This window comes from Alexandromys fortis, unplaced genomic scaffold (genome assembly GCF_014885135.2).
Source record: "Alexandromys fortis isolate MF-2015 unplaced genomic scaffold, M_Fortis_MF-2015_v1.1 scaffold_44, whole genome shotgun sequence".
Lineage (NCBI taxonomy): Eukaryota > Metazoa > Chordata > Mammalia > Rodentia > Cricetidae > Alexandromys > Alexandromys fortis.
The window spans coordinates 454,905-470,013 of NW_026067921.1; the positions used below are offsets into that span (position 1 = coordinate 454,905).

The window sequence follows — 15,109 nt, forward strand, 5'->3', positions numbered from 1 at the left end:
GGAGATCTGGTGCCCTCTTCTGGTGTTCAAGCATGCATGCAGGCAGAGCACTGTATACTGTATAAGTCTTTTTTAAAAAATTAAATGGATTCTCCCTTGTTTTCTTCTGTGTGAGCTTCAAAACATACGTGTGACAAAGCCCATCCTAGTAAAAGAGTATAAAACCCCTCAGCTATTAATAAAATCTAAAATTTAAATGTATTGTCTTCACAACATGCCCCTCCCAATGCCAACTCTGTGTTCACAGAGAGAATAGATATCACCAGAAATACCCACATCCCCACATAGTGATGGGCACTGCTGACAGAGGTCTTTCCCTAGAGGATCACACAGGAAATCAGTCCCTATAGGAAATTTCGTCCCACATCCCCATGCAGGGAAGACCAGAGAGTAAGAGTATTTCTGAGAGCCGGGCGATGGTGGCGCACGCCTTTAATCCCAGCACTCGGGAGGCAGAGGCAGGCGGATCTCTGTGAGTTCGAGACCAGCCTGGTCTACAGAGCTAGTTCCAGGACAGGCTCCAAAGCCACAGAGAAACCCTGTCTCGAAAAACCAAAAAAAAAAAAAAAAAAAAAAAAAAAAAAAAAAAAAAAAAGAGTATTTCTGAGGCATGACTATACTCACTGTGAGTTCTGTGGACATCATGGTGAGCCAGATGCCAGCCAGCTTCTAGAAAGAAAGGGCAAATATCAGAAAGAAAACAGACTTATAGATGCACTCTAGTAACCAAACACCAAAGGTGGAAATTCAACATTAAACTTGTTCGTATTTGTAGAAAAAGTCACACACACACACACACACACACACACACACAACACATTAGAATCTATGTCCCTTTTCAGACTACAGTTGCTTATCAGAATATTATTGAAAGTACAGAATGAAAGTAACAGTTCTGGAGTTACAGCTTACTTCCTTACTCTAATAGACCCAGGGTTTAATGTTTAATTTCTTTTAACTTAGAAAGCCAGCAAAACTTGCATCTGTTGATGAGGAACCACAGGGGCTCTTAGGTAGTCTCTAGCGCATCCTTACCTGGTAGTTCATTTCCTCCTGTCTCAACTTGTGTAAGGTCTGGGAAAGGCTTCCCCCACTCCTGCCTTGTTATACTGCCTAGGCTTGAGCGAGCAATACCAGGTCATGGATCTGTAAAGAAGGGTGCTCCCGCACTCAGCTGGAGAAAGAAACCCAGGGTTGTGCAACCAGAGATGGACACCTTTGTGGAGGGGTCTGTGCCTGGACAGCACCTGCACCCAACCCTCTGTCAGTACCACACATCTCGGTGCTGGATCCAGTGTGTTCTGCTGCCTCCTCTCCTGTGGCTTTCCTTTCCACTCTGCCTGTGGATTTCACTACATAAAATGAGGTGCAACCATTCTGAAAGACAGTTTAGTGTGTGTGTGTGTGTGTGTGTGTGTGTGTGTGTGTGTGTTGTATATGGGTATACACATAAGTGTGTGGATACCTGTGCCTGAGAAGGCCAAAGGTCACCAAGAGCCTTCACTCTCTACCTTTCTTTTTTATTTTTTTTTTAATGCATATGGGTGTTTTGCCTGCATGTATGACTGTGCACCTGATGCGGGCCTAATACCAGATGAGGCCAGAAGAGGGCATCAGATCCCCTGGAACTGGAGTTAAGAACGTTTGTAAGCTACCCTGTGAGTTCTGGAGATCAAACCCAGATCCTCTGGAAGAGCAGCCACCAATTCTCTTAACTGCTGAACCATCTCTCTAGCGCTTATCTTTTTCCTTACTTTTTGCTTGTTTACCGGTTGATTGGTTTTTGTTTTTTTTGTTTTATTTGTTATGGTAGGACCTCTCACTGAACCTGGAGCTCACTGCTTCAGCTTTACGGGATGCCTCCTCAGAGCTGGGGTTATAGACATCACCACCACACTTGGCTTCTGTTGGTGCTGAAGATCCAAATGCGTCCTCGTGATTGCACAGCAAGGACTTTAACAAGAGCCGTCTCCCAGCCACTGGAGAACAGTTTGGCAGCTTCGTAAAAAGTCAAACATATGCTTGCCTTACATCTATCTATGCTATGCCTAAATAATTTCCTAAGAAAAACGCAAGCTGTGTCCCCATAGAAGCTTGCATATGAACCCCCAAACGAGTTTTGTTGGTGGCAGCTAAAGGGACCACCAAACTGTTGATGTAGTGGTGAATGGGAGAGCTGCTTGTCCACACAGCAGGGCAAGGAATGGTCTGCCTCCTCACACCGGCTCAAACTGTCTCAAAATAATTCTGTGCTGAGTAACGAAGGTGAATTCAAATGTATATACTGTTTGTTTTCACTTATATGAAACTCCAGATAACACGTCCTAGCCTTCGGTGGCAAATGCAGATCAGAGATGTCCTGGAAGAGGAGGTGGAGGAGAGCAAGGGACAGACAGGATGCAAAGCGGAGTGAGGAAATTTGAGAGGAGGAAGACCTATGATTGTGATAGTTTCATGGGGACACAAGGACTCGTTCTTCACTTCACATGTTTGTGGCTATTGTTACTAAGACTCAACCAAGTTTCAAGATAAGGAAGAAAACAAAGTGAGCTTTTTCTTTCAGTAATCAGTCATCTCCGTTATCAGCAAGCCCTCATTATCAGAAAGTTCCCTTTCCTGCCCTTCCCATGGCAGCTCTTCCAAGCACCTTAGTGTCTTGTGCTGTGCTTTGGAAGTTTTAAAGTATTAGAGCAGAGGGTAGAGGTGGTGATGCGACACTGTAATCCCAGCACTTGGGAAAAGAACAGAATTCTGCCTACAAGCAAAACCTTGTCCAAAAAGTAAAATTCTGTCACATAGGTAAATGAATAGGTATACTGAAGGTGAACAAATAAATACGCACAGCCTCTGTGTCTTCTGCATGTTTGAAATTAGCTCTGGAAAAGTTACCCAAAAATGTAGGAAAAAGAATAACTGACATCGGCCCCCAAGACAGAAAGAAGGGAGCCTGGAGTGGAGCTAAATCTGAGTCAGTGTGGCCTTGGCCACCGCCTCACTGAATTTCGCTGTACCTGGTGGTAGCTGGGGAAATCCTTATATTGTCTTTAGACATACTGGTTTTTTGGGTTTTTTAACTTTAAAAAACCTTTTTACAGAGTTAGAGAAATATTTCAGTGGTTAATAGTGTATAATGCTCTTACAGAGGACCCGAGTCAGTTCCCAGCACCCACATCAGGGAGCTCACACTAATAACCCCATCACCATTAATAACTGCAGCTCCAGTAGGAGCCAATACCTCTGGTTTCCATAGGAACTTGCACATGCACACACTCCCACACAGACACAAACATACCAAAAAATAAATCTTTTAAAAATTTTAAATATTTGACAAATATAAAAAAGTTGAGAGAAAAATCAAAATACCCAAACATTTACATCTCCAAATAACTGATATCAACTTATTTTCCTTCCCAGCCTTGTCTCTGTGCATGTATGTACTTCTATTTTCTCTCTTTTTCTTTCCATCAAACCAATTATGGCATTTTATCCATCACTAAATATTCTTCTCCAGCCTCCGAACAGGGGATGGCCCATATATTACTTAAACACTCACTCTGGGAGTCTGAAGACATTTTCGTTTATGATTGCTTTGAAATGCTTTTAGATTAATAGAAATGGGACATGCATTTTTCTTCAGAAAAATTACATTCTTCTCTTTTCTTCCTAAATTTGAGAATCACAAATTCTCCCTAGATTGCATTTCTACATTATTCTGGGATCAGTGGCCCTTCAGGGTTGTTGGGTTTCAGTTCAGTCACATTCCGGGTGTTACTGGGACATCACCAAGTCCATGAAAAGATGGGAAATTTTAAGCTACAAAGACAAAAAAGCAGACTCTGGGGGATGAAAATTGCTTTTCCACTAAATGAAAAGCACCCCTAACTAAGCAAATGACTCTGGGAAGCAGAGACAGACCTGGAGACATGAGTCAGAAATCATCCCATATATCCTGGTAGCTTATGTCACCTGACTTTCCTTAGTAAGAAGAGTTTGAATGGTGATCACATGACATCTGGGGAAAGTTTCAAAAGGAAGAAGCTGGAAAAAGGAATGTGGTTTTGGTTACAGCAAGTTTTAGGGTGATGATCCCGGCACAAGTATGAAGAGATCTTCATAGTACAGGGTGCATAGCTGTGGGTATGAGCTTGTATTAGCCTTTAGGAGGGTATACAATATCAAAATGTATAGGGAGGGACATCTCTGCTCAGCAAATGTGTTGCTAAGATCCTGCCCTGTTCTCTCAATGCTGGAGTATTTTCTTGCAGAACAAAAGTTGGGGAACAAATATGTTCAACAGTTGGTCACATTGTGATACTTCTACTCCAAAACCACACATAGGCAATTAAAGAGAAAAACAGGTGCTTCAAACTAATAAAAAAGAGGCCACTGAAATTATTAGATTAAAATGTAAAATATATATACAACCTTTGCAGCTGGTTGGAACAGAAGCTCTCCTGCACAAGCCCAATCCATGATCACTGGTGAAAAAATGGTACTTGATTTTTTTCTTTTAAGTTTTGCAATGCAACAATGTATTAGAATATTTACCAATATTCTAATTGTGTGAAGTTATAAGGACTATTGCTTGTCAGCTTTTTTTTTTTTTCTTTTTGAGACAGGATTTCTCTGTGTAGCTTTGGAACCTGTCCTGGAACTTGCTCTGTAGACCAAGCTAGCCTCAAACTCACAGAGATCTGCCTGCCTCTACCTCCCAAGTGCTGGGATTAAAGGCATGAGCCACCACCACCTGTTTTCATCAGCTTTTTTTTTTTAAAGCAGAGAGAGAGAAAGAAAGGAACAGAAGTAGCAGTCAGCACACCTGCTTACTAGCTGCCTCAGTGGCTCTGCAGCAGCCGGGCCTGCCAGTCCTCACCCAGGTGGCACTATTTGGGACTGAAATCCTGCACCAGCTTCTTACGAAAGCTGATCTTTCTTCCATTATAAATCTGCTTCTGGCACATGAGAAATTTGGAGGGAACCAAAGGAGAAAACAAACACAGAGCTCCCTAAAGTAGTGAGCGAATACCACAGGCAGTCTTGGAGTTTTAAATTGATTTCTCTTTAATCTTTGTCCAGATACTTGTCAAGTGCATTACTATACAGCCAGTCATAGAGCTTGCTTTCGTTTTCTTCTTGTGCTGAGAAGGAGGGAGAAAAAGAGGAGGCGAAAGAAGAGGAAGGAGGAGGAGGAAAGCCCACATATGACAAAAACACACAGAGAGGTAAGGAACTCGCTGTCTCCTGGGAGTTAGAAGGCTTCAACTCACCATTGACCTGTCCTTCAGTCTCCTTATGGCCTTCTTGTGGACACCCTAGCAGCTGAGTCTACATGGAGAACTGAGCAACAGGGAGAGCACTGGACCAGAAATCATAGTTACTCTGCCTTTGGTTTATCCTTTCTGCCGTTGGGGCTTGGCGACAAGGGACACACTCTCACAGAGCCTGGATTCCTCATCTGGGAAACGGGAACTCCTTCCTCAGTTCTATCTGATCCCAGGGCTTGGTGGACAATCAAGTAGAAGGATATGCAAACACTCTGGTTGGAACATACGTTTGTGAGAGCTGAGATCACTTTCATCTCACAAAGGCCAGGTGTGATGGACACCAGCTGGGCATAAGCAGTGTGATAGTTCACACTCTCAAGAAGCCCACTCTCAAGAGCAGTGGGTAAGTTAAGACTCAAAATGACACAGTAGTAATATCCTGAGAGGTTGTAGGAATGAGAAAAAGAGAATTCTGGTTTCAGCACCAGGAAATATCCAGGAGGTCTTCACTGAGGAGGTGACTCTTGCTGACCCTGGAGGTTTGAAGGGCCTCATCACATCCCACATCCAGTATTACTGTGACCGTGAGTGACGGCCCCAGTCTATCTTTGACCTTTGTCCTATTTGCTACTCATGAGTTGAATCATCTCTTACATTGTGTGTGTGTGTGTGTGTGTGTGTGTGTGCGCGCGCGCGCGCATCAGGAGCTCTCTTCCTTGGGACCTGTAAGATCAAGCCTAGAGTATAGGCTAGAGTAGACAGAAACTGGAAGAGGACTCTGAAGTTACAGGTGCTGGAATGGCTATTACTTTGGATTGTTTGGCAAAGAGAATAAAGGGACAGATTCCCTCTACGGTGGTTACCTCCAGGTCCAGAATAGCTCAGCAACAACTTCCTTGACCTGCTGGCTGACTATAGAGCAGGTTAATTAAGAACTGAAGAAGAGGGGAGTAGGGGGTCATGGAGAGATTGCTCAGTAGTTAAGAGCAGATAGTGCTCTTGCAGAGATCTGAGTATGGATTCCAGCCACGTCAGATGGCTCACAACCAACTGCCAATGCTTCAAACACCTGTCCTCCTCACATGTGTGTATGCATAATTAAAAGTAAAATAAAGTTTTTTTAGAAATGAAGAAGGTGGACATACTGAAAAAGAAAGGACACACCTATAGTCATTTAAAATAACTTGGCTTCCTTTCTGATCATAAAAAACTATTTTCACAGTGCACAAAAAGATCCAAAACCACAAACACACACACATATGTGCACACACAAGCATGCACACACATGCCTTATATATAAATGTTTAAAAATTTAAAAATCAAGTATACATTTTAGTTTTAGCTAATGTTAAATTTCTGAGGCGTATCTTCTCACTTTCTCTTTAACACCACACACACCCTGCACATAATTTTACACATATATTTTTAGTCAGTCTTTCATGCCCTGAACATAGAGATATGAATGGGGTTAAGCAACTGAGCCCTTCATCATCTGATGAGCCGTAGTCCACTGCTCTACTCACGTCTTGGTGTCAAGTTTTTTGTTCCCAGGTTTTCTCTGCAATATACATTCTTTCCATGGGCAGTCTCTCAGACCCAAGGTGTTACCCTCTCTGTCTCCTGGAAACCCTCCTGCTACCTGTCCCAACACTGTTTCTCCTCACGTTGAGGTGCAAATCAACAACAATGGCCTTGAGCTTGACATTCACTGTGTGTCAGGAGGGAGCCTCGTCACTCATCCATCCTACAAGAAGCCTGAACCATACGGAAAAGTTATAGAAAAGGGCATGGTGCATATGACATCTGGACACATAAATGCACATGGGGCAGCACATAGCAAGTACACAGATGACAGCCAGGGCATCGAGGAGGGGAAGGGTGCTACTCACCAAGAGGGGAAGTGCAGAGCCTGGGTCTGGGTTTGTGGAGAGAGGACCGCTGCAGCTGTCTGGGATGAGGAGTAGGCTTCTGTGGGTTCTGAGCAGGCAGCTATCCGCTACAAAACACCAAAAAGGAAGCCAGGCCAACTCTGCCTGTGTTGTCACTGGTGGAGTAACCCAGAAGGGTGGGGAGCTAGCTACTTCAACTTCCAGCAGCACACATCAATCACTTGCAGCCAGAAATGCAAAGCTGAGAATCACTGGGATCAAGAAAAACTATCTTCAGTGTGTACAATGTGTATACAGAGTCCAAACGCAGATTGATACAGGGGCAGGAGACATGAGGAATCCTGGCCAGAGGCACACATTTATAAGATTTCTTTAGGTGAAGCTGCCTGAACAGGCTTATGTGAGGTGCCTCCTCAGTGCTGTCCATCAAGATGTGTCCTTTGAGGCCTTGAGGAACTGTGTTGCCCAATACTAAAGCTACCGGCCAAATGTTCCCACTGAAATGGAAACTGCAATGACACTCCACATATACATAAGCAGCTGCCACAGGGGGACAGTGCGGATACCTAACGTCCCTGACGTGGCAGAACACCCTGCAGACGGCATTACCTTAGAAAGCTGTGTATGTGCTGGGTAGCTGGGAATGGGATATGGCATCCCGGGGACAGATTAAATGCAGGTTTTACACTTTCTGTACACTAACATTGACAGTTGTGTCTTTATGAATCACAGGTGTCTTGAGGAAGGTTTGGAAAGTCTCAGCATGAAATGTTACATTTTTTTCCAGGTTTTTTTTTTTTTTTTTTTTTTTGACAGGGTTTCTCTGTAGTTTTGGGGCTTGTCCTGGAACTAGCTCTTGTAGACCAGGCTGGCCTTGAACTCCAGAGATACGCCTGTCTCTTCCTCCTGAGAGCTGGGATTAAAGGCGTGCGCCACCACTGCCCAGGTTACTTTTTTTTTTAAATTAAGGTTCACAGATAATATCTTCTCAAAGGGCCACAGTTATAGTGAAGATTCCCATTGTCATTATTTTTAAAAATACTTAAAATATACAAATCACAGCTCATTCGAGAAGACTAATCCCCTCTTGGTATGTTTAGCATCCTGTGGACTGAGTGCAGTGTTACTCACAGCCACACAGCCCAGCAATCTCGACCATCTTGTACCGAACAAAGGGTTTCATTATTTGTCCTAATTTATATCTCAGCGGGAAAAGGCCAGTAAACATGTGAAAGGGAGAGAAACATGAGCAGTAAGAATGAAAGATGCAATTGATTCATCAGCCTTCAGGGAACCAGGGCGTGAATGAGCTAAGAAATTCCCTTCCTTTGTCCCACATTCATGAGCATAAATAGTGTTTACAATGGTGCTACCAGGCTCTAACAGTGCCCAACACTGACAGGAAGAGGATGCTTCAGGCCCTGATGCTCCGGCCATCTCTAAGCAAAAATAGCAATAAACTTGCTGTATTTGTCTTGTGCCTGGAAAGCCTCCTGGAGGAAGAAGACTAGAACTATTGGACTTCCTTCTCTGGCACCTGTCTCTTCTCCAGGTAAGAGTATCCCAAGGGGTCAGTGTTTGTGCATCAGAAAGTCAGGAGAGCTGATTCAAAGAAGAGTGGTGGAAGCAGTGAAAATAAACAACATCCCCTGCAATCAGATTCCTTCCTCCACACGGACCCCATGGTGCAGGAGAAATCAAGTCTGAAGAGGTACTGCTCTCACAGGTATCCTCTCCTGGGACATGTGGAGGAGGCTAGGGAGTCAGGCAAAGGCTAGGACGTCCCAGAGAAAGCTTCTGGATTCTCAAAGGAGCCCGGGGACATTGAAGTCCCTTTTTAGTTGTCTAGTTTGGTTGATGCCTTGCAAGGAAAGCCCCATCCTTTTGTTGTCTTTGCTGGACTTCTGTATTGGCTGTCAGAATTCAGAACTGGATAACAGTAAGAGGTTGGTGATCCCCTTTTCAAAGGGTCTCTGTATTTTTCACTCTGCTTAAGGTGGAATCTAGGGTAGGACACTGTGCCCTCAGACACCCAAGGCCAGCTGTTGTACCAGTAACTGATGGTCTCTAGGGAATCCAGAATTGCAGTCTTCAAGTTCTAGTCTCTCTAACAGAAATTCAAGTTGGCCTTGCTGCTGAAGTGAATGGACCCATCTCATCCCCCTTTTCTCCTTCTCATGAACCATGTTCTAGAATTGTCTCTGGCAGAAAAGAAAACTCTGTCTCAGTTCTTTGCTCTCCAGGCACCTCAGGAGTCTGACTCTCTCCTTCTTCAATATTTATACATATTAGGAAAGTCACAGTACAGAAGCACAGAGGGGTCTTTGGAAGGACGATGTTGTCTGTCTCCTTTTCACTGATTAAGGCTTTTACCTGACCTGAAAAAGACAAGGTAACATCAGCAAAGAGCAGTTTGGTGGTAAAGTTTTGCTTTGTGTGACAATGAGTCCCGAGTTCAAGTTTTTAGGAGTGTGAAGGGACCCTTCTGTCTCCACTGATCCAAGTGGACAGGGATCAGGAGGACCTTTGGCCATAGTTGTGGCCCAGAAATACATGGCAGGAGTTTCTTAAGTATTTTCTGTATAAATCAGGAGAAACAGAAGGAGCCAGGTGCAAGTCCTAAGAACTGAGGAGAGATACCAATGCTTCACAGTAGTGGAGATGCCTGAAAGCCACACTGTCCAGCATGCGGCCACAGAGAGTTGTAAGAAACAATTCTGAAACTAGTGGGACTGAGAAACTGATCTTTTAAAAACTGTTTTTAAGCCTGGCCTGCTGGTGCACACCTTTAATCCCAGCACTACCGAGACTGAGACGAATCTCTGAGTTCAAGGTCAACCTTCTCTACAGAGGGAATAGCCCGGACAGCCAAGGCTATACTGTCTTGAAAAAAATATAAATTAATTAATTGATTAATTAAAAAAGTATTTAATTGCAGTTGGTTTAAATTTAAATGTGGCTCATAATCACTCAGGTAGATCATCTAGGTCTAACTAACCTGTTTGCAGACACTAATGTGATCACCTTAGCAACAGCCTCAAAAGGGTTAGGGTGTCAGCCAGCCAGGACTCCTCTCTCTGGGAATGGAAAAATTAAAGGGAGTACCCCTTTCCTCAGAGCTGGCTCTCACTACCAGTTAGCATTCCTAGAATACCTGGATTCTCCAAATTCCTCGTGTTCTGTGGTTAACAGGAAAACAAAACAAAACAAAAAACTCTGCCTAGCCTCTGGTTAGGAAGCCAGAGTGGAAGCAGAGATAAAGGCAGTAACCACGTGGACATCAACGGTGGGACCTGTGGGACCTGAAGGGACTGGAAACACATGGCTAAGAGACCCAGGAGATGGCAAGCGCTCCACAGAGACAGTAGTATTTCTGGGAGGCTGCAGAGGGGTGTAGGGTGAGTGTGAGCATACACACATATGAGCATGAGGGAAAGTTGGTTAGCAGACAGCGGTGTGTTCTGCATTGGATGTGGCCTGGCTGAGGTGTTGGAGGCTCCAGGGGTGTTGGAAGTGTTTAATAAGTCATCATCAGACAGAGAGAGGTGAAGAGTTCAACTGAGAGGATGCTGCCACCACTGCAGAGCACGAACATTGATAAGGGGAAAGATCTAGGCTGACAGCCTAGCCCACTGCGGGGGTGTGCTTGAAGCAGGTGAATCTTGAGACTAGTGCCGCCTCTGAGGATGGCAAACCCAATCCTAAAGCGGCGACATTTAGTGCCTCTATTACATGAGTGTGAAAAGTGAGGCAACCACTGCCAAAGGAAGGACAAACTTGGCAAGTGCAGGATAAGAAAGACCAGTGTGGGCTGCAGAGAAGGGAAAGAGCAGCCAGAAAACAGGAGGATAAGAAAGACCAGTGTGGGCTGCAGAGAGGAAGGAGCAGCCAGGAAACAGGAGGGGATGACTACTTTGGGATATAAGGTTAGCTACCTTGCCATATGATTTTGTTCAAAGCCAGTTACATGGAAAGGCAATGAAGGATTTATGTAATGAATATCATAATATTTCTTTTCTTCTCTCTTCTTTCTTCTTTTCTTTTTTCCTTTCTATATTCTTCCTTCCTTTCTTCTACTTTCTTTCCTTTCTTCCTTTCCTTCCTTCTTTCCTTCCTTTTTTTTTTTTCAGTTTTTGAGACAGGCTTTTACAATACAGCCCAAATGGTCTTAAACTCACTGTTCTCCTTTCTTCTCCCCAGGGATTACTGGTGTGGGCCACCACACCCAGCACTGAGTTCCATTTTCAGTAGATCACAGGCAGCTGCATCTGGAGCAACAGAAAAAAAAAAAGTACCCCCCCCCCTAGGTTTCACTGCAGACACTAGAAGAAAGAAGGCAAATTCTAGCTCTTTGTGGCTACCTAAGGGCAAGACCACCTCAGAAGGCCAGGGCAGCCCAAGCTGTCTCTTCACTGAACCTGTAAGGAGACACAATAGATTCAGGGGCTTGAATCCCTGTGCAAGGGAAGCTGGGAACATTCATTCACAATAAGGAAGCTAATTGTGTGGTGAAATCTGGGAATGTTGATAGTCTTATTTATAGAGAAACTTTCAGTTAGTAGCCCAAGTTTGTCAAAGACTCAGAACGTCCTGGTATGTCTTTCCCCGTGGTAGGCATCGTTTTCCCACGAAATGCTGCCCTGCAATGCAAAAAGTGCATTTGTTACAATCAGTCTTGCTGCTTTATCAACATTAGCTGGTTCTCTTTCATGAGGCCACGGCTCCTTCTGCTTAGACTTAAGAGAAAGACTTTTTGAGAAGTTTACAAGTTCCTTCTGTATATTTACAAAAGTCTTGTTCATTCTGTTAACTTTTTCATCCTTCATAACATTTATCATCTTAAGATGAGTAATACCTGGTTTTGCCTTGTTTTTAGCCTTGGAGTTTTTGTGGCTAGTTATGTGAAATACATTCCTGGACTTCTGACATTTTAATTTGTTCTTGGCCACTGTCAAACTTTGGGAGGTTCACACACTGCTGAGTTTCCCAGTGATGCCCAGGTCTTTTGTTTGTTTGTTTGTTTGCTTGTTTGTTTTTATTTTAATTAGATCCAATTTCTCAGTGACTTCTATCATACACAGCCCCTTTGGTGTTCTGTCTACAAAAGTTGTTTTGATCATAAGGCCATGAGGATTTCTCCTGTATGTCAAAGGAGTTTTGTAGTTTTCCATTTTACGTGTATATTCATGGTCCATTGTAACTTTTGAGAAGGGTCCGAGTTCCATGCCTGAACTCAGTATTGGTGTGGATATCCACTTAATAAACACGAAATGCTGAAAGACCATATTTTCTCTGTATCACCTTTGGTCCTTGTCAGAGACCAGTGGGCTCTATCTCTGTTGGTCTAACTGGGTTCTGTTTCTATTCCCTTGATCTACATTTCTGTCCCTTTCCCAACATCATACTGCCCTGATTACTTAAGATTTACTTTAAAAAATATTTTCCAAGTTTTTAAAACTCATGAGCTTTTTGAAATGAAAATAACACCATTAGAAACATGTTTACTCTCTATAAATAATAACTAGGTACCCCTTCTTGCCTCACAACCTCAACCGCTTTTCCATGGTGCCAACCTGTAGGAAGCTTTGATATCAGGCTGCATTGAGGCATGAAGGAAATACAGTTCAATGTGACTTAATTTGCTGGTGTTGATTCAAACTTCTAGACTCTGACCCTGAGCAGTTAATTTTAGCCATATAAAAGCACAGTACAATTGGGTGGGGGGAGTTTCCTGATGTAATTGATTTAATCCCATGTATACAGAACATGTTGGCATTGAAACTCTTTACAAAGTACATATGGCCTCTTCTATAAGGGTTCTGTTGACTCAGAAACAATGCTCAAAGTCAGAGTCTAGGAAGAAAGACTGAGTAAGCACAACAGCCTGTGGGAGTCAGGCCCTACAGATAACACAGAAATTACCTAGGCTTTTATAAAGTACAAGTGACATCTCCCACAAGGTTGCATTTTATTGCCTGAGAATCAAAGCTCAAAATCTATGGAGGAAGAGTCTGGGATAAACAACCATAATAGTCAGGGGAATTGGGGTGGGACCTGGCCCTACAGATCACAAAGATCAAGAGGTTATCAACTATATCCATTCCCATCTCTCCTAGTGGAGAACAGGTAAACATCTCCTTCCTATGAACAGACAAGCCTCTTTTTTTAACATCCTTGGTTTCCTGAGTGTTGTCCGTGAGCACAAGGACCTCATGCCCTCTGAACCAGCATCTGTAGCTCTGCCCAACCTTGTGCTGTGTGATGCGTGATCGTTTGTTCAAAAGGTAAAAGTTCAATGGTTAGTGTTTTTTAAGTCAGAAAGTTTCCATAGCATCAAAACAGCTTTGTCAAAATGTCCTCAGTTTCAAAATGGCCACATCAAAGTAGCCACATAAAGACCTCCGGGCCTGCAAAGAAAACCAAAGTGGAGCTTCTTGGTGGGGGACTGCAGGCCCCGCGGCTTCTGCTGGGACATGCTCTCTCGGTCCCACGGCTGCTAAGCCCACAGTACCAAAATCATCTTCCTGGCAGGTGACAACATGCAGAATCTCAGACCCCAATCTTTCACTCCTCACACTGCCTGGTGGCCATAGCTGATGACAATGCCTCAGAATTACTGAGAGTATTTTAATTGCTCTCACCACACACACACACACACACACACACACACACACACACACACACACCAAAGAGGTAAGTTAATTTACCCAAAACTTGTTGAGAAATTGTTGTGCCTAGTCTATATTATAATTCTGAGCATATAGGAGCTAAAGATACAAGAGCGTGTCCTAATACAGCTCACATTCAAAGGGGTGATGGAAAAAGGGGCTAATAAGCAATATAGCCTGGTGATAAGGGCTTGAAAAGAAGGAAGCAGGGTATATCAGTCAGTTCTTGCTGCATAACAAACTACTCCAAAAACAAAACAACTCGTTTAAAATGATACTTATTTCGTTCACAATCCTATACATGACTGAAACCTAAGCAGGGTGGCTCTTTTGTCTTGCTATCCCAGGTGTTTATGGTCAGCTACAAAGCTGACTAAAGGCAGCTGTTCAAGACAGCCTTCACTCTGGGTTAGCCTGTCTCTTATCCGCCAGCTTGCTAGCCTGGCTTGTACACATAGTGATACGTAGGTTCTGGAGGGGGTAGAAATACAAACTTCAAGTCGCAAGATTAGTCCAGACTCAAGGGTATGGAAATGACATCTCAAGAGGAAAACTGTAAAGAGTTTGAATATAAGCGTTAGATCTGTGTGGCAACATGATGTTAGATGTCTGAGTCTGCTTACAGAGACAGAAAGCAGAAGGGAATGACTTCAGCAGAAGGGTCTGTTTATTTCAAACAGGGAGAAGCAGACACAGCAGGGGTAAGGGTGTCTGCTGAAGGGGAAGAGGATACTCAGGGTTTATAGAGGCGGTTTGAGGAATGCACCTGCAGGGGATACATGCAAGTCTGCAGTTTCTCCCTCCTGGAGTTGTTTTGTCCAGAAAAGGCTATTTTGTCTTTAGAAACGGCCTTGTCCCAGCTATCAGAACATGGGTCACTTTGGGTGACTATGTTTGGCAGAGATGGGTAAGGGGCTGGAATTTCAATATAGGGCCCTAGTCAAGGTCTGGCAGAGTTTGTTCAAGTTATATTCTAACAATAAGGAGGCTGCCAGTTGGAGCCGTTAATGACGTTAGTGTAGCATATTAGGTGGAGGAGTGGCGGGGGTGAAGTGGAATAGAGCTGCTTCAGATGAAGAACGGGGACAGCCTCTCTCAGGAGGTGACACTTATTCTCAGAATTGAAGTATGAGAAGGAAGCACCATGACAAGAAAGGCCAGGAAAGGGCATCTCCTAGGATTAAGTTGTTATAAAAGACACATTTTCGTAATAAAAAGCTTCTGCACACCCAACTGTAGGATCAGCATATATCCAGGAAAGGACTGCTTGGAAGTCACACAGGATAAC

General features: G+C 43.7%; 2 protein-coding genes across 4 annotated transcripts in view; both read right to left on the minus strand.

Moving 5' to 3' along the window:
* Positions 1–15,109, minus strand: part of Ccr9 (C-C motif chemokine receptor 9) — a 72,281-nt gene that overhangs the window by 7,230 nt on the left and 49,942 nt on the right. For 2 of the 3 annotated variants that reach the window (XM_050141438.1, XM_050141437.1), the window contains 3 exons: positions 11,332–11,421; positions 7,154–7,404; positions 625–669 (listed from right to left, as the gene is read on the minus strand). In XM_050141438.1, the coding sequence (XP_049997395.1) occupies positions 625–645 (21 nt within the window). In that variant the 5' untranslated portion in view covers positions 646–669; positions 7,154–7,404; positions 11,332–11,421. Of the gene's footprint in view, positions 1–624; positions 670–7,153; positions 7,953–11,331; positions 11,422–15,109 lie in introns of those variants that run through there. The other variant, XM_050141439.1, reaches the window with a different exon arrangement.
* LOC126501193 (ribosomal biogenesis factor-like) lies at positions 11,734–12,120 on the minus strand (the record flags this gene model as incomplete). Its single annotated transcript, XM_050141732.1, has 1 exon — positions 11,734–12,120. A coding segment is annotated over one exon (387 nt), but the record flags the coding sequence as incomplete, so codon positions are not given.